Source organism: Sorex fumeus, unplaced genomic scaffold, assembly GCF_029834395.1.
Source record: "Sorex fumeus unplaced genomic scaffold, SorFum_2.1 ptg000006l, whole genome shotgun sequence".
In the NCBI taxonomy this organism is placed as follows: domain Eukaryota; kingdom Metazoa; phylum Chordata; class Mammalia; order Eulipotyphla; family Soricidae; genus Sorex; species Sorex fumeus.
This window is the reverse complement of record NW_026606063.1, coordinates 9821443-9847808: the sequence shown is the minus strand read 5'-3', so window position 1 is coordinate 9847808 and position 26366 is coordinate 9821443. Positions and strand designations below refer to the sequence as shown.

Here is a 26366-nt window from a genome sequence, read left to right as displayed (position 1 = left end):
ATGGGGTTGGAAGTTTTTTTGTCAAGTTCTACCAGTGTCTTATATATCTTTGATATTAACCCCTTATCAGATGGCTGTTGGGTAAATAATTTTTCCCATTCCATGGGTGGTAAAGTCAACCTCTTAAGGAAGAATTACTGTTACTCAATCTAGTTCAATCCCAGGTGCTTCCATCCTGTGAGTCTGCTGTTTCCAGTATTACGTTTTTGTGGCTTCCTTTTCTTGAAGGAATTGCAATCTTTAAGAGTAGAAAGGATAGTGAAGGTTTTGTGGTGGGCCCTTTCTTTGATTTTCAACAGTTTTCTTTTTTGGGGGGGGAGGGTCATACCCAGTGATGCTCAGGGGTTACTCCTGGCTCTGCACTCAGGAATTACTTCTGGAAGTGCTCGGGGGGACCCTATGGGATGCCGGGGATTGAACCCAGGTCACCCAGCTGCAAGGCAAATGCCCTACCTGCTGTACTATTGCTCCAGCCCAAATTTTTAACGTTTCCACTGGACTGGTTTAATAGGACGGAAAGGAGTCTGCTCTCTGCTTTCTTTCTCTTAGTAACTAAATAACCTGAACCAAGAGATATGGTCTGAGACACTGTGTCCCTCCTGCCACCCCCATCTTTGTTTCCATATTATGTACCTGCCCCCAGTTCCACAGAAAGAAACGGAAGCAAGTTTGGTAATTCGAAAGATCCACTAGACAGGGCAGCTCTCCAGGCGTGGGTCTGCCTGAAGAGGAACTGGAAGGTAACCCATCAAGCAGCTGTCAATGGCAAGAAAGGATTTTATGGAATTTTCTAAATGGAACCAAAAGTCTAATTTTGAGGTACTTTCGTATATTGTAGATGAATGACATAATGGACTTTGAAAGAAACCAAACAAGAAAGGCAGCCTCAGTGATCCCGAAAGAGAAATTCTGGCACAGTGTGCCAGGGGATTTTCTCTTGATAGATGCAGGAAGAGTCCCCAAGCCTTGTCTGTTGTGTGGAAGGCTCTTACTTAGCAGTTGGGGCTGAGACTGCCAACTGAGCAGGATGCTAATAGTTCAGATTTAGGATTCCGTAGTTTGTCTGTTCTCTGTTACTCTACCAGCTAAACACATGTGGGGAAGTGACTTTTTAGCTACTGGGAGACGAGTGTATTTTGCCAGAGACATTGCATTTGTCCTTCTTAAGTGTGTGTGTATGTGCACGTGTGCTTAATGTATACATACATACATATATATATATATATATATAAAACTAACATTCTACATCAATGGAGAAGCAGTGCACTGCTGAGTAGTAACTATATTTTATCGATGGTAAGAAATAGACTGGATTGCTTTATTTTTCCCCCCTGCAAGGCACTGAGACACTTTTTTTTTTTTTTTTAGAAAGAGCCTGAGTTACAGAGTTTGTAAAAATTTCCAGGGAAGTTGGTTGTTGGTTGCAAGGCAGGTCAGAACCTTGGAGAGCTCTCAAGAGAGCTGAGACTGACCCATGCATACCCTGCGGCCTCCTGGGCTCTGGACTGGCCCCAGTAGACTGGAGTTGTGATGCGATGCTTCACTGTCCAGTTTGCTCAGTGGCCAGCTAATGTCTAATTGAAGGAGACATATCCCTTTTGTTCCAAGCACGCCCCATTGTCTGTTGCCCAATTTGTGACATGTATTCAAAACTAGGGAAAACACTTTTCTGTAGCACATCTTAAAAGGTCATGTGCTCTTCAGGTCACTTCAGGATTCTGGGCTCCTCCCTTGCTAGGTTTCTGAAGTCAAGGACCAAGAGTCACAATGAGGAGATTTCACTCACATATTTACGACGTGTCAAGCTAGATCCATTTTTCCAAAAGAAGAGTGTTTGCAGGTGACTGTGATTTCTTAGGTAAAAACTTTACGAAATTGCAACCATAATTAGAACCAAAAGAAGAGCAGAATGATGGGGGAGTCTGGTCAGGGCAGAGTTGAGCTCTGAGGTTCAGCACCGAGCACAGGCTGATACCTCGTTCCGATTTCTTGTCAGATGCAGTTCCTGCCGAGGTTTGAGGATTTGGCCTTATGTTCCTCCTCGGAATACTTGCCCGCACCTCTATGAATCCCGGAAGTGACCTTACATTGGTTGTCTCCTTAGCGGTTCACTGGATGCCGGGGAGCTGCATCTCACTTTCGTTTCCTCACTCCCCAGAATCTCGTGAGCTTAGACTGCAGTGAACACCTTCAGACGTCCTGGCAGCCCGCGCACACCTCAGACTCAGAGGGCCCTGCTGTAATGGCTCCCAAAGGCTGTCGGGGCTTGTGAAAACACAGCTGCTGGGGGCTTGCTGATACGCCCCCCCTTCCCCAAAGTTATTCATGACCGAGCTTCAGGCATTCAGTATTCCAGCACCAGTCCCTTCACTCCTTCACCCGTGTCCACTTCCCTGCACTGGTGCCCCCTCCCCCTTCCCCCCCACCCCACTCCGTTTGCCTCCCATCCACCAGTCTGCTTCTAAGAGAGTGCTTAAAAATACATTTGGGCACTATGGTTTACAGTTCTGTTCCCGGGAGGGTTTCATGCAGAACACTACCACTCAGTTCCCCCTCCTTTTTGTGTGTGTGTGCTTTTTGGATCATACCTGGCGATGCACAGGGGTTACTCCTGGCTCTGCACTCAGGCATTACCCCTGGCGGTGCTCAGGGCACCATATGGGATGCTGGGAATCGAACCTGGATTGGCTGCGTGCAAGGCAAACGCCCTCCCTGCTGTGCTATTGCTCTAGCCCACAGCTCCTCCCCCTTCCCCGGTCCAGCACTTCCCATTGCCTTAGTGCAGCCATTCCCGGCCCTGCCCTCCGCAAGCGTTGTGCTTGCTAGTGAAGACCAGCTCTCACGTTCTTTCCTTTCGTTCGTTGCCTTTGGGCATTTGTCCTTCCGCCATTATGTTTCTTTGCATCTTGCACATGAGAGAGATCGCGCATGTGTGCCAGTCTCTCTCCCTCTGACTGTGATACTCACCGTGATACTCTTCAGAGCCATCCACGTAGCAGCAAACTGCATGATTTTATCATTTCTCAGAGCCCGGCAAGCTACCGAGAGTATTCGATATGCCAGACACAGTAAAAACAAAGTCTCCAATGGAGACGTTACTGGGCCCGCTCGAGCAAATCGACGATCAACGGGAGGGCCTTTACCATGGCCAAGTAATTATTCCACTGTGTATATGAACCATCGTTTCTTTAGCCAGTCATCTCTTCTTGGACACGGGTTGTTTCCAGGTTTCGGCTGTCGTCAATAGTGCTGCAAGGAACAGAGGCCTGCAAAAATCTGAGTCAAGTGGGAGCCTCATTCCTAGTTTTTTTTTTTTTTTTTCAAGAATGCCTATATTGTTTTCCAGAAAGGCAGGACCAGTACACATTCCCACCAGCAGTGGACGAGGGCCCCCTTTTCCTCACATATACTGATTGTTCTTGTTCTTTTTTGGTGTGTGCCAATCTCTGTGGTGTGAGGTGATATTTCATTGTTGTTTTGGTTTGCACCTTCCTGATGGTTGGGGATGCAGAACATTTTTTCATATGTCTTTTGTTTGTTTGTTTGTTTTTTTCTTCTGGGTCACACTAGGTGATGCTCAGGGGTTACTCCTGGCTCTGCACTCAGGAGTCACTCCTGACAGTGCTCGGGGCACCATATGGGATGCTGGGAATCGAACCCAGGTCTGCCGCAGGCAAGGCAAACGCCCTCCCCGCTGTACTATCGCTCCAGCCCCTCATATGCCTTTTGGCCATTTGTCTTGCCGGTTCCTGATCTGCCAGTGTTTATTTCTGAGTTTCCTTCAGATCATAGCAGAACAGAATATTGCCTCCCCCTGCACACACCTTCTTCTGTTCTTTTTTCCCTTTACATTTCTCTGCATGTTTGTATCCGTCTTTGTCTTGGTCAGTTAGTTTGGGAGCCTCACCTGGCACTGTTTAGGGTCTGCTCCGGGGCTGGTGGTGCCCAGGGCACCAAGGCGGCACTATTTGGGGCGAGAGAGGAGCGTGCATCGTCCAGGATCGAACTCAGGGCCTTACTCATGCCTGGTCAGCTTGTGCGCTGCCAGTTGAGCCGGTTCCCACCGCCTGGATCCTGCTCTCTTCTTTGCTTTCTACTCTTCGGACTATGCCCAGTGGTCTTGGGGCTGACTCCTCGCTCTGTGCTCAGAGATCACTCAGTGCCGGGGATTGAACTGGGGTTGGCCACATGCAAGCCGCTTGCCCTGGCTCCTGTACTCCCTCCCCAGCCCCCACACACCGCTTCCCCCCTTTAAATCCACACAGTCGTGCTGTGTTTTGGTATTGCTAAGTAGAGACTGCTCACACTTAGGGTGAGTATTAAATTGATATGTGGGGTTTAATTGCTGTATGTTCTTGTTTTTTTTTTTTCTGGTGATTTCAGAATCTGGGTGTCTCTTTCCCCCGTGAGTTTCTAACCTTCCTTCCCTGTGATCTTTTTCCCTCCTGCTCTCTGTTTCCTCCATTCTCACCCTCAGCATCTCTGCTCATGAATGTGGTTTGGGGGTTACCCTTGGGCATGAGGAGAGAGGAGCCACCCTGACGGGACCTCTCCCTCAGTCACTGCCGCCCGACCGAGGATCCCGTGCCACCAGACCTACGTGGTGCAGGTGGCTGTGGCCCCCGACGCTTCCTCCAGGCCCAGCTGCAGGGACCTGCTGCCATCGGGGCAGAGGTCCTGTTTCCCAGCTTCCATGTCACCCCCCTTCTCCCTCTGCTTTGTGAAGCTCCGGCCAGGGTATGAGCTTGCAGCCTGGGCTGCCAAGGACGGTGGGCTGGTGGCTCAGTGGGCCGGCTTTTTTTCTTTTTTTTTAAATTTTTATTAGTGAAACAACATGAGGTACAGAAGTAGACTTACAAATTTTTGTGTTTGGGTTTCAGTTATACAGTGATCGAGTACCCATCCCTCCACCAGTGCCCATTCTCTGCCACCAATGATCCCAGTATCCCTCCCACCCCCCACCCCTCCATCCCACCCTGCCTCTGTGGCAGGGCATTCCCTTTTGTTCTCTCTCTCCTTTTGGGTGCTATGGGTTTGCAAAAGAGGCATTGAGTGGCAATCTTGTTCGGCCTATAGTCTACTCTCTGCATGCATCTCCCATCCTGGGAGGATCTTCCCAACACTCTTTTTGGTGCTCCCTTCTCTAGCTGAGCTGCCTTTTCGGCTGGCCTCCAAGCCATGGAGTGAACCTCCTGGTACTTATCTCGGCCATTCTGGGGTGTTAGTCTCCTGTTTTGTTACTTTATGTTCCCCCGATGAATGTACTCTTTCTACGTGGAAAGTATCATGCTAAGCGAAATGAGTCAGCAGGCGGGCTCGGACCAGCTCACCCAGTGGCTGACATCACCTTCCCCAGCCCCCTGTCCCAGGCTGTTGAGTGGGTCCTTCTGCCCTCAGAAGTCTTGTGGGTCCCTGCCTGGGTTACAGGGACCCCCTCAGCCTGGCCTGTTGCGCTTGCATTAGAGCCCGAGGCCTTGGTCCTGGGGGTGGAGGGGGCCTGGGCCTGCTTGGGGCCGTGTCTGCTGAAACTCGTGGGATTCTGAGTTCAGGCCCCTGGCGGCTCTCTGGCAGCTCATGCCTTCTCGCCAGACTGTGGGAGCACCCGGGGGTGTTGGGGACTGGATGTCCTCAGAGTCCCGGCCCCCTCTTCTTGCTGTGCCAGCCACGGGCTCGTCCTCACGTAGGGCCAGCAGTGCTGATGTGCTAGGGCTTGGGTTAGGTGGTGCACATGGCGTTAGCAGCAGCGCTCCCCACAAAGCACAAGCATCTACGCTCTCGTGAAGGTCAAGCTGCCCCTCAGCTTCAAAGGACGCGAGTATTTGGGCCAGTGAGCCACATGGGGACCAGTAGGAAGGAGAGAGCGGCAGTGTGGAATGCAGAGGGGGCTTCGGGGGTCTTTCTCGCATCTGTCTCCATATTCCTCCATATTTTCTGGAACTGAACCCCGTTTTCTTGAATAACATATAAAAACCCCGGGTGCCAGGGTGATAGCCTCCAGGGCTGGTGTTGTGTGCTTTACATGTTGGAGGCCCTGGCTTGGTGCCCTGAGCATTGTGGCAGGAGTGGTCTGTGGGCACTGCTCAGTGTAGCCCCCTCCCGACATGAGATGATTTCCCCAGGAGTCAACTTCTCAAGCTCCCCGGTGTATGTTTGGGAGTGTTTTTGCCGGCTTTCTTAGCCACACGACTGTACTCATGTGAGGAGTGTTGTTGCAGCAGGAATGGGCCTGTGCTCTGCGTGGTGGCGGCCTCCTTCCCATTCACCTTCCCAGGTTTCAAGTAGCTCCAATAATCTCTGCCTGAAGAAGTTGCCACGTTATAAAAAATCGGAAGCACCATTTATTATGATCCCTTTTGGACAGTTTAATGACGGTATTATGTATAGTAGAGGCATTCTCCAGTTCTGTCCTTGGTGTGTGGGGGAGAAATTCACGGTGGTAATCCTTGGTCCTCTTACTAGGAGGTCAAGTAGCAATTTTAATTGTTGATCTCCTGTGTGCTGCAGGTGACAGGACGTCCAGGACATTCATGCTGGGGGCTGGGGAGATAGTCCAGGGATTAAGGTACTTGCTTTACATGCTGCCCACCCCGGCTTGGTCCCCAGCACCACGTACGGTTTCCTGAGGATCATCAGGAGTGACCCCTGAGCAGAGTCAGGAGTTATCCCAGAGCACTGCAGGATGTGCCCCGGTGTCCCCCTCCGCTCCCCCTGCCCAGTAGTCATGCTCTTTAGATACATGCTGTTAGAAATGTAATATGTCAGTGATCATTTCCCACAACTTCTGTTTAAATCGCCTTTAAAGTGGAGTTCTGGTTGAGGGAAATACAATAACTTTCCTACAACCGTTACCCTAAGAGCTCAATGTTATGTTAACCTTTGGAAAATGATTGATGAGACTTGGAATTTAAGAAAGGGTCAGCCTGTACCCGCGGGGTGAGTGCATCAGCAGCCTGTTGGTGCCTTCAGGCTTCCTGATACCCTGAGTTTGCCATGGTGCCTTTGGCCAGATCCTCAAGTATACTAAGAAATTAAACGGCCAAAAGTTAGCTATGTGGGAGCCGTGCCCACAAACCACCTCTTGGTTCAGCTATACAAGCTCTTTTATTGGCCTTATTTCAGAGACTCATAGATAGACCTTGAAAGAGATCAAAAGCCACAATTCATCTCAGACTCGCACATGACTAAACAGACTGGGGTAAATTTGTGTGTGGGGGGGAGGGTTGGCCTGTGCCCGCCCAAGCAGAGCCCCCATCAGCTGCTTGCTTCCATAACCCCAAATTGCCGCTATAGCCCTGGCCTGACTCCACCGTCTCAGGACAGACCTCACCAAGATATAATCTGCTGAAAATTTTGGTATTCGGGTTCTGTGGCTGAAATCACCAGTCTTTCTTGGGGTTGGGATATACTACCTCTCCACCACCTCCCTGTACTTCCAGAAGCCTAGGCAGTCACATCCACACCCCAAAGCTTCCACCCAGTTGAAAAGCTACTCCAGACTTTGCGTCCCGATAAAAGTACTGAATGCCCTGAACCAACACCATGCCTTCTTAGCACCTGTATTGCAAACCATTATGCACGAAAGGAAAAGGAGAGAGAGAGCAAGAAGGAAAGTGCCTCCCGTAGAGGGAGGCTGTGGGTGGGGGGTGGGGGGCTGGGGGATGATGGTGGGGAAACAGGGGACAGTGGTGGTGGGAGATGTACACTGACTGGTGGAGGGATGGGTGCTGGTCATTGTATGACTGAAACCCAATTATGAACAGCTTTGTAATGGCCTGTCTCACGGATATCCAATTAAAAAAATGTTTCGAAAAAAGTAATGTGGAGTTTATTACACATTGGGCAATTCAGTCAGCTAAATAAATAGCAGTCCTCCTACATTAAAAAAAAAAGGATTTAAGAAATAGTAACTCCAAGGTTACTTGAAGAGTGTTTATTTTGGGGTTAGGTGATAGGAGATTTGTTATCTAGAAGGCCATGGAATTGATTAGAAGAGGCATAAAAATAGCGAGTGACATTTCTTAATCTTGGAGATTTAGAAACAGTTTGAGATGAACTATCTGAAGTGTGTTACTTTACTTTCACATTTCTAATTTTGTCATTATGGAAGTGTGCACATGTGCTATGTATGGACATATGTACAAACATAACCACAGAAAATTTTGGAAAATAGAAAAGTTGGAAGAAGGAAAAAAATGCTTAAGAGTCAGGCAGGGGATTGGGGGCTCAGGAGGGAAACTGGGGACATTGGTGGTGGGTGATAAACACTGGTGAAGGGACGGATGTTGGAATATTATACGACTGAAACCCAATTATTAACAACTTTGTTACTGTGTGCCTCATTGTGATTCAATTAATAAATACATTTTTAAAAAAAATCTTGGTAGCTCTCAGCTCTAACATTAGTTGTTAACATTTCTGTCTTTAAAAAAAGTTGTGTATTTATGCCATAGTGATAGTACAGTGGGTAGGACATTTGCCTTGCACGCAGCTGACCCGGATACGACCCCCAGCACCCCTGCAATGTCCCCTGAGTCCCGCCAGGAGTCAGCCTGAGCACTGCTGGGTGTGGCCCCCAAACAGTACAAGCAGAATTGTACCTAGGACCCCCTCCCGCAGTGAGGGGCCACCAGGTAACCACAGAGGCGCTTGGAAACCACCAGTGCTACCCTCCGTGGTGTTTGGGGAGCCACTGAACTCAGCCTTGCACGTGCCATCAGGCTCCTGCCTCAGAGCCGCGCCCTGGCCAGATCACTCACACTCCTTACTCCTGATCGCCCTACTTCACGCATTTGTGCAGTGCAGGGCTGGAGGGGAGGAGAATAATCAGATTTTTGACCATAAGTGTGTATAGCTTTAGATCTGTTTCCATGGAATGTGTTAACAAATGCATTTTCTTAGACTTTATTGTAAACACATTGGCTTCATGTTGTTTCTTTGCTGACTTGAACAATTTCAACCATTTCTTAACTGTCAGGCATTGAGGTTGTTGGCCGTTTCATCAAAGTACACAAAGAGCTCTTGACACATTTTTTGGTCTAGGAAGCTTTTCCTTTAATTTGTTTTTTTTTTTTTTTAAGATTGTGTCTCAAACACTGGATTTCTGGGAGCATTTGGAAGGAACAATTTTTTAAGATTCTTGAAAAAAATACATAAATGACACCAGTTTTCACTCTCAGATGTGCAAGTGGTCTGGAAACTGCCTCTCTGCTGGCGTAAGCTGTTTGCGTAAAAAAAAAGGAGCCTGGCAAGTTTAAGATCTAAACTCTTGTTTCTCATCATTATTCCTTGGTTTTATGGGGAATGCTGAGTGAGAGATTGCTTCCATTTACACTTACAAATCCGAATCCCAGGAGAGCAAGAGACCATTTGTGGGGCCCGGCCCCCGCTGCACGCAGACTCACCTGTCAGACTATTCAGCGTCTACTGAGACTCCCTCCCTGGGACCCAGGTGAATCCTGACAGCTACCTGCTGGGCTTCGAAGAACTGGGCCCAGAGCCCAGAATGAGCAAAGCCAGGGGACAGTTATAGGAATATTCAAGAGAGGTACAGTGTTGATGCCTTGGCATAACACCCCACCCGCCTCCCAGTGTGGCTCCTATAAAAAGATGTTCTTTTGTTTTCTGGGTCTTTTTGGGTGGGGGGAATCACACCCAGTGATGATCAGGGGTTACTCCTGGCTTTGCACTCAGGAATTACTCCTGGCGGTGCTCGGGAGACCATATAGGATGCTGGGAATTGAACCCAGGTCAACCGCGTGCAAGACAAACACTTACCTGCTGTACTATCGCTCCAGTCCCCCTAAAAAGATGTTTTTTTAAAATTTTGTTCTGGGTCATACTCTTTTGATGCTCCTGGCTCTGTGATCAGGGCTCAGGAGACCGCATGGAGTGCTGGGATTTGAACGTAGGTTGGCTGTGTGCAAGACGAGCACTGTACTATCTCTTCCGGCCCTCTGGTAAAAACGGATCAGAAGTGCTATCTTAAGTTGTTCGTTTGTGCCTCTCGCCCTCCTGCCCTCGCTGAAGACGCTTTGAGCATTTCCTTTGTTCTCCTACTCAAGAATGAAAAACTCAGATATCTCAGTGATCCTGAGTCATCTTGGGAAGGAGGGAGAGTAGGTAATAAGTATAGATTAGGAGGCAGATTCACTTTTTTTTTTTTTTGCTTTTTGTATTAGACTGTGAGCAAAAATATTTTACTCTGTGTGCATATTATGATGAAAAAGGAGAAGCCAGGAAAATTGCCTTTCCTTGATTATCAGTAAGGCTGCACACTTCTCATGCATTGCGTGTGGGTCGTGTCCAGCAGACCAGGTCGTGCTGGGGCTCGCCCGTGAGCTCCCAGCCATTCGCATTTTGCTCATACTTGATTTTCTTTCATGTATATGCTTGGCAGTCGTGAAAAATTTTGTAGGAAGAAGTTTTATGTAATCTGGGGTAGTGTTTCTCATCTATTAATGCACCTGATCCTTTTATTAATGAAAAAGTTTTTTTTGGGGGGGGGTGCCACATCCGGTGGTACTCAGGGCTTACTCCTGACTCAGTGCTCAGAGATCACTCCTGTCAGGGCTCAAGGTGTTGGAGGATCAAACCTGGGCTGGCCACGTGCAAGGCAAGCTCCCTCCCCTCCCCGTGCTAGCTCTCTGGTTTCTAATGGAAAGCTTCGATTGTGAGATCAGTTTTTAGGCGTACATCGGTGAATAGTAGGCATATGGAAAGGCGATCAGCATCGCGGATCATTAGGGAACTGCACATGAAAACCACAATGATATATCGTCTCATGCCTGTTGGCGCAGCTGTTACAGCAGAGTTAAGGCATAGCCAGATCTGGGGGGAGGCCGTGGAGAAGGGGAACCCTTGTGCGTGCTGGGTAGGGGCGAGTGAACTGCAGCAGTTACTATGCAGAGCAGTGTGGGGGGTTCTTCACAAATTCAAAAATAGAACTGCCACATGATCCGGTGGTTTCACCTCTCCATATTTGTATGAGAAAGTGAAAACATGACCTGGAAAAATCTTATCTGTGGCCCCAGGCACATTGCAACATTTATTTCTTGGAATCAGGTTGTAGCTGCAGCCTGTGTGTCCCTGGATGTGTGAGTGGGTAAAGAAAGCGTGGGACATGCACGTACACACCCACTCACCCCCGATTATTATGCAGCCATGAAAAATAAGGAAATCCTGGCATTTGCATCAACACGGGGCATTGTGCTACATAAAATAATTCAGATAAAGACAAATGCTGTATGACCCCAATTATGTTTGGAATGAAAAACAAGCAAAACCCAACCTCTTTCCTACCTCACCCTGCAAAATTCATATTCAGAGAACAAACTGGTAGTTTACCAGGGAGCAGAGTGGAGGGTGAATCCAGCCCAACGGGACAGATCCGAGTTATAGAATAAATAAAACTAAGTCCTGATACGTAATGGATACATACCTGTTTTGATGATTATGGCCAATGATTATACTATTTTGTATATTTGAAAATTGCCGAGATTTAAGTTTATCAAAAGAAAAAAATTGAAACTCTTTGTGGGAGAGAAATACTGTTTCCTGTAGTGATCACTTCAAAATACACAGATCATCAGATTATTATATTGTACACCTGAAGCCAATACAAAGATCATGTTCATTATATATCTCAGTTTAAAAAGATACCTTCAAAGATTTATTTTTTTCCCCTTAGAAAATTTTCTCCCATCAGTTATTAGGCAGTGAGGGGTCCAGGCTTGTATGCTGGTTTGCTTTTTTGCTTTCTGCATTTCTTCAGAGAGAGGAACTGGGACATGATTTTCCACCTGCTCTCACTTGTTGGGCTGCTTGACACCCACACAGTTTCTTCAGTGTGGCCCATACTCCGTATTTTAAGTGAGTGAGGCACAAATGAATTGTGCGGGCCTGGGGGTGCTGTGAACCTCACCCCTCAGAGAAGGCAGCGCTGAGGCGACAGTTGGTGGGGCCTGTTGAAGTCTTTGACGGGGCGGGCAACAGGTGTGGCCGAGTGCATGGGTGAAGGCCAAGGACCATGGGGGCCAGTGGCCCCATCTTGACCTCTGCCGCCTGGCCGCCGGGAACTGAGGCCTCCAGAAACTGAGGCCTCCAGAATTCCCCCTGGAGAGGGCCGGGCTGCCAGCCCCGGGTCAGAGAAGGTGAGCGTGCTGCCCCGTCATGCTCAGTCCCTTGCGCGTCAGGGAGCTTTTCAACCTTTCGGGTTAACTGTCTTTAATAAGGACTGGCATGATCCCTGCTCTGAACCGCTCCTGAAGCGCATTGTGGAATGAATGGAGCTTCATAATTGCAGTTAATTCTTTCGCTTTTGTCTTTCTTTAAATGTATTTTTGCATTTCTCTCCCGGCGCACTTTTCATTTCTCACTTCTTTTTAATTCATAAGAAATTAAGAGAAAAATAGAAAGAAGGCCAAAAGGGCAGGAAGCCTCCCCTAGTAAGGGGGAGGGGGCGTGATTCCGTCATTCCACGCCTTTTTTTTTCTTCCTCTTTTTGGGTCACACCCGGCAATGCACAGGAGTTACTCCTGGCTCTGCACTCAGGAATCACTCCTAGCGGTGCTCAGTGGGGACCATATGGGATGCCCGGGATCGAACCCAGGTCAGCCGCATGGAAGGCAAATGCCCCGCCCACTGTGTTATAGCTCCAGCCCCTCCACACCTTCTATTGGGTGGGTGAGCGGGGTTTGTTTTTTGGCCACACCTGACGGTGTTCAGGGCTTCCTCCTGGCTCTGTGCTCAGGGATCACTCCTGGCTGTGCTGGGGATTGAACCGTGTCAGCTGCTTGCTTCTACACAAGCCACCTCCTGTGGGCTGCAGTGTCTCCAGCCCTTATTCTGCACTTGGAAACATCCTGTCTACTGTTATTTCATTGTTTCCTGTGTCTCACACTTACCTTTCAGTACCACATTTCACATTTCTCCTTTCATGCATTACCCCAAGACATGTCACTCAACTTAATGACTTGGGCTAGAAATAAGTACGTATTTCCCCCATATTTGGTTTAAAAAAGGCCTGTTAATTTAAACCTCCTCTCCCCTTCTCCCTCCCATAGGAAACTTGGTCATTTTCTCCATTATCTTCCTCAAGAGGAGGGAGACACCTGTGCCTTGCCTTGCTGGTCCTGTTCTAAAGATGTGTCCTAGGGGTTGGGGATTTGACTCAGTGGATCTTCTGTGTGTGAGGTCTGGGTCTGATGGTTTGCAACTCCCCCCTCCCCCCCACACACACCCACACACCCACACCCACACACCCATACCCAGAGTACTTTCAAGGAGTGAGTGAAATCTAGCATATCTTCTGTGTTCTCCCCTTCTAGGAAAAGTGGTTAAAACCACAAATTACCTAATTAAAAGTGGTTATGTAGCAATAGTGAAGGACTTACTTTTTTTTTTTTTCCCTTCCTGTTGAACATCTGCACTTCCTTGATGGGTGGCGATGTTTTCAGTTGTTTTTCAGTGAAGTGTGTGCTGGTGACCTAGGGGATCAAATACATTTTCTTGTATTGGATTGTTATTATTTGATTTGTAGAGCCACACCCAGCGCGGCCCAGGTTACTCCTCGCTCTGCGCTGAGGAATCATTCCTGGAGGCCTGGGGAACCCGTGGGGCCTGGGGCTCAAATCCCTGTTGACCGCATGCAAGGCAAGTGCCCTTCCCCTCTGTACTATCGCTCCAGCGCTAGATTATGTTTTAATAGATGGTTTAATAAGGGGCTAGGTCCTTTAATATGTGTTAGATCGTGTCACTTGAAATGAAGCCAAATTGGTCCAAGATGTTCGCCAGTGTATTTGCTTTCATAATGCTTGTATAGGTGGGGATCGAACCCACTGATGGCCTCATGCTGACCTTATTGCCACAACTTAATATATTTCGGGGCCAGGGAGAGCTCACACAGAGGGTGGTATGAATGCTTTGCATGTGGGAAGGCCCAGTCCCTGGGCTCCAAGACCTTGAAACTACATGGTTCCCAAGAACCAGGATGATGCCTGAGAACAGCACAGATGCCTGAGTAAGCCCCAAGCACTGCCCATCACCCTGCAGTGAATAAAAACAGACAAAAGAATTCTGTCTTTTTAAGCAGAGAAATGAGAGAAAGTATAAAATGAGGCAACTAAAAGCCTTTTCTTTTTGTACTGGAGGAAGGACTTGAAAGGGATTCTTGCCCAAGAAATATGGAATGTTGTGTATTTTTCCTATTTGTCCGTGTTTGATGATGATTATAGAAAGGAAATGCATAGCACACTGCATGGAGATCATTTGAGTACCATTCGTGTTGCTCTCGCCTACGGGTGGAATGTGACCTTTAGTAGCTCCAAGGGAACCTTATGTCTCTGGATCGAGAGCTTTGGCAGTGAAGATTTTGCTGAAACGATTATTTTGCCTCTTATTTTGTTGTTTTCACCTGCGCATTAAAATCTTGTCTTTCCTGTAAATAAAAAGAGCAGTTAGTAATTTTTCCTATTGTCATTAGACCCTGAAAATCAACCCACCTGATAGACCAAAGTAATTTTTAGCCTCTTAAAGGATACTTTGAGATGGGAGTGATATTTTTGATTTTTCAAAATGTTATGTAAATGAACTGCGTCAATATTTACATGAGATCTTTACATATCTCGGTGAATCAGTACTTCCTAAATGACCAATACATGACGACAAAATGTCACACGTGAATAAAAGACCCGAAGTACAGGACAGATGGGTGGAAATTAACCTTTTAAAGACAGGGCTCTTTGTTGAGTTTTGGTGTAATATCAAGGAAGAAAAGGAGTATCACTTGTAAAGGCTTAAAAACGTTTCTTCTTTTTTCAAAGTACTCGTAAGAATGAGGCTAAATTTTCTTTCATTCATCAGCCAGAACATTGCTACATTGAAAGCAAAAGCAGATGAGAATCCAGCTCTTACTGAGAGCCAACTATTAAAGAGATTTGCAATAATGTAAAAACAATGCCATGCTTCTTACTTTATTTTTGAAAATAATTACCATTTCATTAAATATGTTTTTAGGTTAACATGTGGTAGGGGAACTTTTAAATGAATGTTTAAAACATTTTTTGGTTTCAATTTTAATTTAGAAAATTTAATTATATACTCATATAAACAGATGTTCTTTGAGGCTTTCAGTACTCTTTAAGAACAGAAAAGGTTGCAGACACTGAAACGTGTAGGAACCCTCGGTACAGTGCTTGAGCAAGAACTTGGGGCCGATTGCCTCCGTTCAAAATGTCGCTTCATTGCTCAATAGCCCTTGACTTTGGATCAGATATGGGGCCACTTTTTCACTTGTTTCCTTATCTGTAATATGGCATAATGTCGCAGCAGATAGTGATCTAGTTCTTGTGAGCAACTTGTTAACTTAACCAAGCTGACCGCTGGAGCCCTTCTGTGTTACGGTTCCGTAGTTAACAGCTCAAGTTTGTGTGTCACTGCAGGCAGACAGGCAGCAGCAGGGTGCTGGGGCAGAAGCTGTGAAGAAAGGGGGCTTAGTTCCGTGGTGACCTGGGTTTCTCTATCGTCCCTATCCTTACCTTCAACTGTCTCATTGGTCACACCGTGAGAGATCATCTGCTTGGAAGAGCCAGTCTGGTTGAATATGCAAATGAGAGCGTGGGTTGATTGTGGGAGGACCAGTCATATGACACATGCCCTTAGGTGGGCTCTAAGATAACATCATGTGCCCATATGCAAATAAAATCTGGAGGATGAGAGTCGCACTTGACCTTAAGATGGGCATGTAAGGTGCTCTCATCTGCCCTCATGTAAATGAGGTGTGTAAGATAACTATTAGGATCACATATGCAAATTAATGGGTTAAATCTGATCCACGAGAGGTTTGGCCCTTCCTTCTGGTCCCTCTGCACACTTCCTCCAAATCAGCGATATAATATGTAAATGGTCATCATAAAGATTGACTTAATCATATAAAAAGTTATTAGGATTTACATAGAACTCTGAAAATGACATAGTTTTCACCCTTTGGGCATTGTGATGTATTTGCATTTTCCTAAGTGGATGCTAATTTCTAGATATTTTTGAGATTGGATGTTTGGGGGGATTTGCATGTTCTGTTATCAGCAAAGCTCTTGATATTCTCAGTACCTTCTCTGACTCTTTTTCCTTCTGTCTTCAACCTTTCCTGCACATTAGAACCCCCGTGGAGCTTTAATAAAAATGCACGACAATATAGTACATAAGACATACACTAATTCTCCACTTACACTAGAATATGGGCCCAAATGTCCTTATTTTTAAGGGTCTCTAGGTGATTTCAGGTGAAGTATGCTAGTTTAAAGCCTGGCTTTATGCTTTGAGATTCTGTCTTACCTCCCAGTGTTCCCAGAGAGTAGCTGGTCTCTCCCTCACACTCCTCAACTTATGCCTGGGGGAGAGGGGTGGTAGGTAGTGCCTTGCTTTTTACTGCTGCAGAGGAAATTGTTTTCTTCTTTGCGCTGCCCCGCACCCTCCAGTTTTGAAATTCTGGCTGTCAGGGCATGGGACCTGTCCCTCCCCTCCTTCATTGTTATTGGTTAGGCGCCTCAAGGATTCAACACATGCTCTTTGATCCCTTGTGATTCTTCTCTTGATTCCAGGCAATTTAAGTTTTCCCTGAATAATCCTTCAAGCACGCTGTCTCCCAGCCCCCGACTTCTTTGGCTCCAGTGCTTACCTCTACAGCTCCCCCTCAGCAACTCTGACACACGCCTTGTTGGGGTCCCACACTTGTTTGCTGAGTATCTCACTCAGCTCAGTTACAAACACACCGTTCTGTGATTGCACCTCCTATCTTTTAGGTTAGCATATCAACTCTGACCATTTTTCTGTCTTTTATTTTTCACTTTATTTAAACATCATCGTTTGCAAAGTTGTTCACGATGCATTTGATACAGGCATTCAATATTCCAACCTCAATCCCACCACCATTGTGACCTTCCTTCCACCATTGTCGCCATTTTCCCAGCCACCACTCAAGCCTGTCCCCATAGCAGGCCCCAAATAATTGGTTTATATTGCTTGTTTATGTTTATGTTATCACTAACTGGCTTATGGACGTATCAAAAAATTAGTTGTGGGATGTGGGTGTGGCTGCCGGGGCTTCTGGAGGTATGGAGAGGTGGGGAGGTGGGTTGTCTGCTCTCCATTCCGAGAAGGCTGGAGTTGTCAGCCAAAAAAACCCCAGTGTACCTGAACTTTTCGCAGTTTGATGTCTCTGCGAAGCTTAGTCGTGAGGTGGTGGAGTCCAGCCATTGGCTTGGCAGCAGCTGTTGGGGTGTGAGTGCAGCTGTAGGGGCTTTGGCAGATCAAGGGACTTCATCTGCCCCCTCCCCTTCCCAAGGGCATCCTGAAGTTCTCATCTGGGGACCAGTGTCACTTCACTTAATCACTTAACTTCCCGTTAGTCGGCAATTTGCTCAAGCGGGCGCCAGTAACGTCTCCATTTGTCCCTGTCGCGTGCTAGTGTAGCCCAATGGCATCTGTTTGCTCTGGGAACATGAAGGGCCTCAAACCGATCGTTCATGATCTTGATGAAGAAGTCTGACCATCTGGAAGGTGGGCGGCCACGCGGTCTTTTGACATCCCGTGGAATCCAGTCGGTAACAGCTCTAGTCCAACGGTCGTCTTTAAATCTCATTATGTGACCAGCCCATCTGATTTTCGACACCTTGGCATATGAGACAGCATCCCTGATTCTTGATCGTCGACGGATGTCAGAACTCTGGATTCTTTCTCTCATTTGAGTGAAACGTGATATTCCAAGCATAACTCTTTCTATTCTTCTTTGGGAGACCTGAATAGTAGCTGGTTCCCTCCGAAGTTTCCCTCAGGGGACCAGTGTATTGGAGAAATTTTTGTGGCTAGTTGATCACTTCTGAGATTTAATCCGAGGCTCTGGGCTGATTGATGAGCTTCCATGGCGGCGGCATGTGGGTGAGGCTGCCCCGGGCTTCTGAAGGTGTGGGGGTGGGGCGGCTGCCTGCACCAACTCCAACGATCCTTCCTGTTCACTGAGGCCTGTTGTCTGTTGGCCTTCACCCGCCTTTCACCAACTCTCACTTCCCTTAGGAACTTGGCTTCTTCCTGGCCTCCACGCCACGGTCCACAGTGGCAGTCTTTCCATTGCCAGCCCTCTAATATCTGCTGCCTCCCAGCTAATAGTCGATTTAAATTCCTCCTCTTAATGCATTTGCATCCAGGCAGTGGAATTTATATTCACTGGTCTCGCGCGGAAATCAGAGGAAGGGAGCGGACAAAAAGAGACCTGGGGACAGTAGGAGGGGTGCGGCCACTTGGTGCTGGGTGTGGCGTGAAACATTGTCAGCCCCAAGCAGAAGTGTGAGTGCTGGTGACATGTCACACTCTCACCACAGTGGGCCTCTCGCTGGGACCTCTACGGCACCCCTCCCCCTCGCTGGGGTCTCTGCGGCACCCCTCCCCTCGGACCCTGGGGTCACACTCTCTCTCAGTGTCCAGTGCTCTTTCCCCTCATCCCTCCTCACTGACTTTGACCTTGCCTCCAGCTCGGGCGTGAGCTCTGTGCTCCCCCTTAGGGCCAGCCCCCGTGGAGCTCCCTCTCTGTGTACCTTCTTTTCTGCTGTTCTTTCCCTTTCTCTTCCCACTGTCACGTGTCCGCCTCTCGACAGGGACATTCTGTACTTGGACAGCTGAGCAGACCTTTCCCTCACTTAGCCGTACACCTCCCTCTACTTTCCCTCGAATTCTCTGCACTAGCTGTCTATAGTTTCTTTCTTTCTTTCTTTCTTTCTTTCTTTCTTTCTTTCTTTCTTTCTTTTTCTTTCTCTCTTTCTCTCTTTCTCTCTCTCTTTCTCTTTCTTTCTTTCTTTCTTTCTTTCTTTCTCTCTTTCTCTTTCTTTCTTTCTTTCTTTCTTTCTTTCTTTCTTTCTTTCTTTCTTTCTTTCTTTCCTTTTTGGGTCACACCTGGTGATGCACAGGGGTTACTCCTGGCTCTGCACTCAGGAACCACTCCTGGCTGTGCTCAGGGCACCCTGTGGGATGCTGGGAATCGAACCCGGGTCGGCCGCGTGCAAGGCAAACCTCCTACTCGCTGTGCTATCGCTCTAGCCCCAGTTTCTTTCTTTCTTTTTTCTTTTTCTGCTTTTTGGGTCACACCTGGTGATGCACAGGGGTTACTTCTGGCTTTGCACTCAGGAATTACTCCTGGTGGTGCTCAGGGGATCATATGGGATGCTGGGAATTGAACCCGGGTTGGCCACATGCAAGGCAAATGCCCTACCCGCTGTGCAATCACTCCAGGCCTTTCCTACAGTTTCTTTCTGCCCTTTCTCTCTTTAAGCCAAGATAATCTTGCCTTTATTTCACCTTGGTCATACCTGCTGAGGATACCGTCACCCTGATATTCCTGGACCCATCGTCAGACCTCAGATCTCGTCCTGTTCCTCTTAACACCATTGGGCCAAGCTCATCCTTTTTTTTTTATCTTTTCTTCCCCTTGAAGCTCACGCTTTGTCAGGTTCCTGGGTTCCTGCTGTATTTTTCTCAGTAGGGTTTTTTTTTTTTAACCAGAATAAATGTCACCATAATAAATCTTTTTCATTTTGATTCATTACATTTTTTGCAGTCCCTGAATGTTAGAATGTGACCGTTTTACTGTTGCTAGAGTTGTATCCTGTACATTATGGGCCCTTGATGAGTTCTGGTTGAATGAATGAGAACTTGAAAAGACTCTATTTCGTTTTACCTTTGCTCTTGCTCCTTTTCTGGTTCTGACGTTTTACAACCATTTCCTTCTCGTTTTCTCTGAACCTTGTTTCCCAATTGTACTTTCCCTCATCTGGACTCTGTTCCTGTCCCCTCACACCCCCCGGGTGAACCGCTACCATTTGACTCGTGTTCCTCTGGAGTACTAGTGTTTACAGAGTATTTATTTATATCTGGTGTTACAGATACAGAAGTTCTATGGCTCTAGTCAAATGAGTTAGACTAGAATGCTAATTTTAGGTGCTGATTCAAAAAAAAATCAAATTATGAAAGAATAAGAAATTTAGTCTTCAGGAGCTAAAATCTGAACGTCTCCTGGAATATTTAGATTTCCTCTTTGAGTGCATTTCTGCTGTATACTTAACTTTTTCTGCCTACTCGTGATGGAATTCCGTCTTCGTCTTCCACATGGAGTTTGAGAACACAGGAGCCGTCCCCAAACCCGAAAGGCGCGTCCAAATTCAGCGTTCAGTCGATCTCTAATTAAGAATAGTCTGTTCCTAGATGTTGTCACTCTCCCCGCCCGTATTGCTGCGCCCAAGTGGTGCCGGGTTTGCATGAAAATTCATTTCAGACTCGCCTTTTCTTTTTGGCTTCTGCAGAACCTCGCTTCCTGGAACCCTTCGAATCCCGAATGCCTCTTGCTGGTGGTGAAGGAGCTGGTCCAACAGTACCACCAGTTCCAGTGCAGCCGCCTCCGCGAGAGCTCCCGCCTCATGTTCGAGTACCAGACGCTGCTGGAAGAACCTCAGTACGGAGAGAACATGGAAATCTACGCCGGGAAGAAGAACAACTGGGTAAGGTGTCTGCGGAGAAGGGGAACACCGTCACCTGTGCCAGCCACGGCCCGTCCGGTGTCTCTTCTGTACGTGCCGAAGGTGGAGCTTGCCCCAGTCCCCTTCCTGATTTGGAACCGGAACCGGAAAGAGCTGTGAAGTGTCTTTGTTCCCCTGGGTTTCTCGAAGGTGCCGTCTGGGAAGTGTGAGGTTTGGGCTCTCACACCCCCTCCCTGGGTATTCCGAGTCTGGGTGCTGCCTACTGGCCAGCACATCAAACAAGGCCCCTTGGGGGTTCTCTTGGTGGGGGCTGGGTGGGGCTCGAGGGCCACCCCATGAGATGACAGGTTTCTCCATACTCCGAAGGGAGATGCGCACATGGAGCCTTGAACTAGCCTTTGCTAGTTCTTTATGTAACTTCCTTATATATGTGATCTCTCTCTCTCTCTCTCTCTCTCTCTCTCTCTCTCTCTCTGTGTGTGTGTGTGTGTGTGTGTGTGTGTGTGTGTGTGTGTGTGTGTTTGGGCCACACCAGCGGTGCTCATGGTTTACTCCTGGCCTCTGCTCTCAGGGATCAGTCCTGCTGTGCTTGGGGAACCAGATGGAGTACTGGGGGGTCGAACCCGGGTCGGTTATGTGCAGGGCAGGCGCCTCACTCGCTGTACTTCAGCCCAGTGTGATCCTTTCAAGATAGGTTCTGGTCATCTCTACCAGACCCTTCATCCACCTCTGTGTGCCCCCTAAGATATAATCCAGAATCTCCACCTGATGCCGCCATCTGTCATCCAGCTATCACCACTTCTGTCCCCATCCCATGTCCTGCCTTCCTGCCTCTCCGCTGGGCTGGGGCACACGCACTGTTCTCCCACGATATTTGAATGAGGTTTGGTTTTTTTGTTGTTGTCTGGCATTTTTTCTAGATATTTCCATGGCCAATGCATCTTCATTGGAAGATTTGGGGGCCAGAGAGATTGTACAGTGGGGAGGGTATTGTATGATCCCGAGCACCCCATAGGGTCTTCTGAGTATCTCTGGAGTGTCCCTAAGTGCAGAGACAGGAAGAAGTTCCGAGCACATTCAGGTGTTGTCGGACCCCCTACTTCCAGATGAAATTTATATACTGTAAATTCACCCATCCTAAGTGAATCCTTTAATGAGTTTTAATAAATTTGCGAAGTTGAGTAGCCATTAGGACAATCCATTTTAAGAATGGTTCCATCATTCCATTAAGATAGTTTTGTTTTTGTTTTTATTTATGTATTTTTGATGTTAATTTAACTTAATCCTGTCTTTTATTTATTCCTGGTGGTGTTCAGGGAACCAAATGGAATGCCAGGGATCTTACCTGGTGGTCTGCATGCAATACAAATGTCCTACCTGCTGTATGTCACTCCAACCCTTCTATTAAGATCTCCTAATGCCCATTTACGATTGATTCTGTTTCTGCCCACAGCCCCCGTTAGCCACTGAACTACTGTATGACGACCTTTTCTGAACATTTTATATAACACAATCACACACTATATGGTTTCTCTGTGACTGACTTTTCCCAATGAGCATTATTTAAGTTTATCCATGTTGTAGCATACTTTGGATCTTGGTTTCTCTTTGTGGCCAAATAATATTCTATTTGATAATGTACTCACCATTTGGGGCTGGAGAGATAGCACAGTGGGTAGGGCGTTTTCCTTGCACACAGCCGACCTGGCCGACCCAGGTTAAATTCCTCTGCCCCTCTCGGAGAGCCTGGTGAGCTGCTGAGAGTATCTCGCCCGCACGGCAAAACCTGGCAAGCTACTTGTGACGTATTTGATATGCCAAACACAGTAACAACAAGCCTCACAATGTTACTGGGCCCTCTGGAGCAAATCGATGAATGGGAAGACGGTGACAGTGATAGTGACTCACCAGTTGATAGATTTTTGGGTTACAGAATACCTCTGTAGACTGTTTATGTCTTAAATATCTGTAACTCCCCTTTCAAAGTTATTACTCACATTCTCTCCTTTACATTTTCACTTGTTTGTTTCTCTTTGGGCTACACCCTGTGGTGCTCAGGGCTCACTTCCCATTCTGCTCTCAGGGCTCAATCCTAGTAGTCCTCAGGGGACCTTAGGGGGTGCCAGGGATTGAACCTGGATCGGCCGTCTGCCTAGCAAGCACCCTACCTGCTGTACTATGGCTCTAGCTGCTGCTGCTTCTTCTTCTTCTTCTTCTTCTTCTTCTTCTTCTTCTTCTTCTTCTTCTTCTTCTTCTTCTTCTTCTTCTTCTTCTTCTTCCTCCTCCTCCTCCTCCTCCTCCTCCTCCTCCTCCTCCTCCTCCTCCTCCTCCTCCTCCTCCTCCTCCTCCTCCTCCTCCTCCTCCTCCTCCTCCTCCTCCTCCTCCTCCTCCCCCCCCCCCCCCCCCCCCCAGTGATGCTCAGGGTTATCCTGTCTCTGCACTCAGGAATTGCTCCAGGCGGTGCTTGGGGGACCATATGTGGGATGCAGGGGGTTGAACCCAAGTCGGCCGTGTGCAAGGCAAATGCCCTACTCGCTGTGCTATCTCTCCGGTCCGGCTTCAGCTTCTTTTCTGTGCATTTAAAAAATAGCCCATATAGCGAGCATACTATAGTAGTTAAAGTGGCACTGCATGAAGTGGTCCCCCGCAGGGTAATGGCTTCAGAGCACACCCTTAAAGTCCTGGTGTCAGTCTGGAGTCTGTGCAGGCGTCTGCGTCAGGATCAGGCCGGGCTGTGCTCATCTCTCCTGGAGAATGACCCCTTCTCCTCACACTCACGTGATTGCGGGCTGTCCACCAGGGGATTCACTCAAGTCAGGGCTCACTGTGGGTTGGCTCCGTCTCCCCTTCGTTACTTCTCATGGTCCACTGCACAAGGTGGCACTGGCTTCCCCAGAGCAAGCAAGTCTGGGGGTGGGGCGTGGAGGGGAGAATGAGAGAGTGAGGGGGAGGCCCAGAAATGGTCTCTCATCACTTTTGCTGTCTACACACACACACACACACACACACACACACACACACAAACACACACTCACAGGGTGGGGGGGCAGAGCTCCGCAGCCATGTGAATGCCAGGAGCCCCTGAGAGCAGCAGTCCGTGGACTTACTTAGTGGGCTGCTCTCCCGGTGGGAATGGAGACGTGCGTGAAGTAGGATCCCTGTTCCCGTCACAGACCCCTGCAACAGGGACCTCCCGTGTTGGTGATGCTCCGTGAACGTTGGTTTAATAAATGAACTGTAGTTATGCCCAGAAGAAGCTTTACTTCCTCTTCTCCGCTATTTCTTACAGGTATCACTGAGTTCTCCTTTTCTCTTTCTCTGTCCATCTCTTTCCTTTGTTGTTGTGACAGTTGTGATAAGTGTGAATCGCAGACAGTCTTGGCTGTGGATGCTGGTGGCGGGTCACGTACCAGAGCTTGGTGTTCTCACCCTTGCCCTAGTGCCCGCTGCCCTCCTTTCCTTCTCTTCTTTTCTTTTTGATTTTTGAGTCATCTGTGACTCCTCCTGGCTCTGTGCTGTGGGGTCATTGCTGGTGGTCCTTGGGGTGCAGGGGAGGGCGTGAGGGGCCATTGATGGAGCCTGGCCTCCTGCATGCAAATGTGTGTCTAAGCCCCTTGGGCTCTCTCTGGCCTGTCTTCCTACTTTTTTTTTTCTTAAAGACTATGTTTTTTCATTAATACATGGAATATAGAACTACAGATTATTGTTACAAATGATCTTGTTCAAAGCTTATTTTTTAATTGAATGAATCACCGCGAGATATACAGCGACAAAGTTGTTCATGGTTGAGTTTCAGTCATAACAGTGTTCCAACACCCATCCCTTCACCAGTGAACATTTCCCACCTCCATTGTCCCCAGTTCCCTCCCACCTGTCCCTCCCCCGACCTACTGCCTACTTCCCCCACAGCCTGACTCCATGGTACACATTTTTCTTCTCTCTCCCTCCTCCCTCCTCCCTCCCCCCCCCCCCCCCCCTCTCTCTCTCTGTTTCCTTTCAGGCACTGTGGTTTGCAGTATTGTTACTGAGAGGGTATCACACATATCACTCTCCCTCCTTTTGGCACCCAGCTCTAGCCCAGAGTGATCGCTTCCCACTATCATTGTCGTGGCGGTCCCTTCTGTGACTGGCCACCCACATTGTGGCTGGCTTTCTACTAAGGACCAGTCCCCCCAGCCTTTGTTTCCATTGTCTTTGGGTCTTCTTCTCCTTCTGTGTTTCTTTACAGCCCACGAATGAGTGAAATCATCCTAGCTTAGTCTCTCTCCCTCTGACTCATTTCACACCCTGATACTCTCATGTCCATCCACATTTAAGCAAAATTCATGACTTCATATTTTCCTAACAGCTGCGTAGTATTCCATTGTGTACTCCATTGTGTAGGTGTACCATAGTTTCTTTATCCACTTATCTGTTCTCATGCACTTGGGTTGTTTCCAGATTCTGGCTATTGTGAATAGTGCTGCAAGGTCAGGTCTTTTTTTTTTTTTAAGGGAGTTAATTTGTTTTATTTAATTTTCATTGTGATGAAAGACCCATAGGATTGAATTGACTTGCTCTTAATTATTTCTCAGTACTCAGAGTATTAAGAATATGTACAGCTTTTGCTGGGGATGTATCCCAGTGGTAAAGCATGTGCAAGATCCTGGGTTCAGTTCACAGCACTGCAAAAATATTTTTTATTAGCCATATTAAAGAAGGTTTACCGTTTTGTACAACAGATGTAGAACTTTACATCTTATAAAACCGAAACTGTGTTCATTTGGAACTAATTCTCCCCCCAACCCGCTGCCCTTGGCAGCTCTCATTCGAGGTCGAGTTCTGTGATCTTGACTCCTTTGATAACCTCATGAAGGTCAAATGAGGCAGCGTTTATTTGTAGTTGGCTTATTTCGCTTGGCACAGTCTTTGTAGATCAGCCCTGGTGGTGTCACGCCGGCCTCCCTTCCTTCCCAGGAGGGTGTATTCTTTCCCGGTGATACCACAGTTCATTATCTCCTGACGGGTGATGGGGTTGCTTCTACCTCTTGGCTGACGCGAATAACACTGCGTGACATAGATCTGTTAATAGTGCTCTAAGATTCCGCTTTGGATTCTTTTGGATATAGTCTCAAAAGTGATATTGCTAGGTGATATTGCTGATTCCATTTTTGTTTTGGGGAGGGTTTTTATTTTTTATTTATTCTTTTTTTTTTTTAAGGACTCTTTCTACTTTATTCCACTCCTCAATGACTATATATTTAGTAGAATGTTGTGTAAACTCACACAAAGTGGGCTCGGCACCCACACGGCGGCGGCTCTATCTCTCCCGCCACCCGCGTTCGGTAGTCTCACCCTTCTCCCACCCTGGAGAGGTCGATGGTGATGGTCAGGCAGAGGAAGGAACGAGGGCCAGGCTGGTAGGTATTAGTCGTAGTTTATTCTGATTCTCTCCTCATCTCTCCTTCTGTCTCTGCCCCCATTCTTCCTCCCCCAGCTACTTCATTCTCCTTCTCCATTCCCCTTCATCCTCCTTCTCTGGAGTCTGGGTTCTGATCCTCTCTGAACTCTCTTCTTCCTTCTGCCCCAGCCCGCTCCTACAGTACAGTTAAATCCTCTCTCCGTGAGGAATTGGGGAAACAATTAGGTGCGGTAGCAATCAATAGGGGTAGAAATCTTAGCCTCAGGGAAGACCGCTCCTAGGACAGATCCTTCCTCAGCAGGAGGACCCACCCTAGAGCAGAATCCCATGGGCATGCCTCTCCTCTCCTTGTCCGACAAGCATACAAGAATATAATATAAATCATTTTGTATGGATACAGTAAGAAATATCTTAAACTTATAGAATTGCTCTCCTAGGGCCATCTCGAT

General features: G+C 47.6%; 1 protein-coding gene and 1 pseudogene across 1 annotated transcript in view; one reads left to right on the top strand and one right to left on the bottom strand.

The window, feature by feature from the left end:
- The window catches only part of LOC130033951 (39S ribosomal protein L32, mitochondrial-like), a 44149-nt pseudogene extending 24718 nt beyond the window's left edge, over nucleotides 1–19431 (bottom strand).
- Nucleotides 1–26366, top strand: part of BABAM2 (BRISC and BRCA1 A complex member 2) — a 417702-nt gene that overhangs the window by 120461 nt on the left and 270875 nt on the right. Inside the window, exon 5 of the mRNA XM_056123586.1 lies at nucleotides 20343–20537. Coding sequence (XP_055979561.1) covers nucleotides 20343–20537 — 195 coding nt within the window. The remainder of the gene's footprint in view (nucleotides 1–20342; nucleotides 20538–26366) is intronic.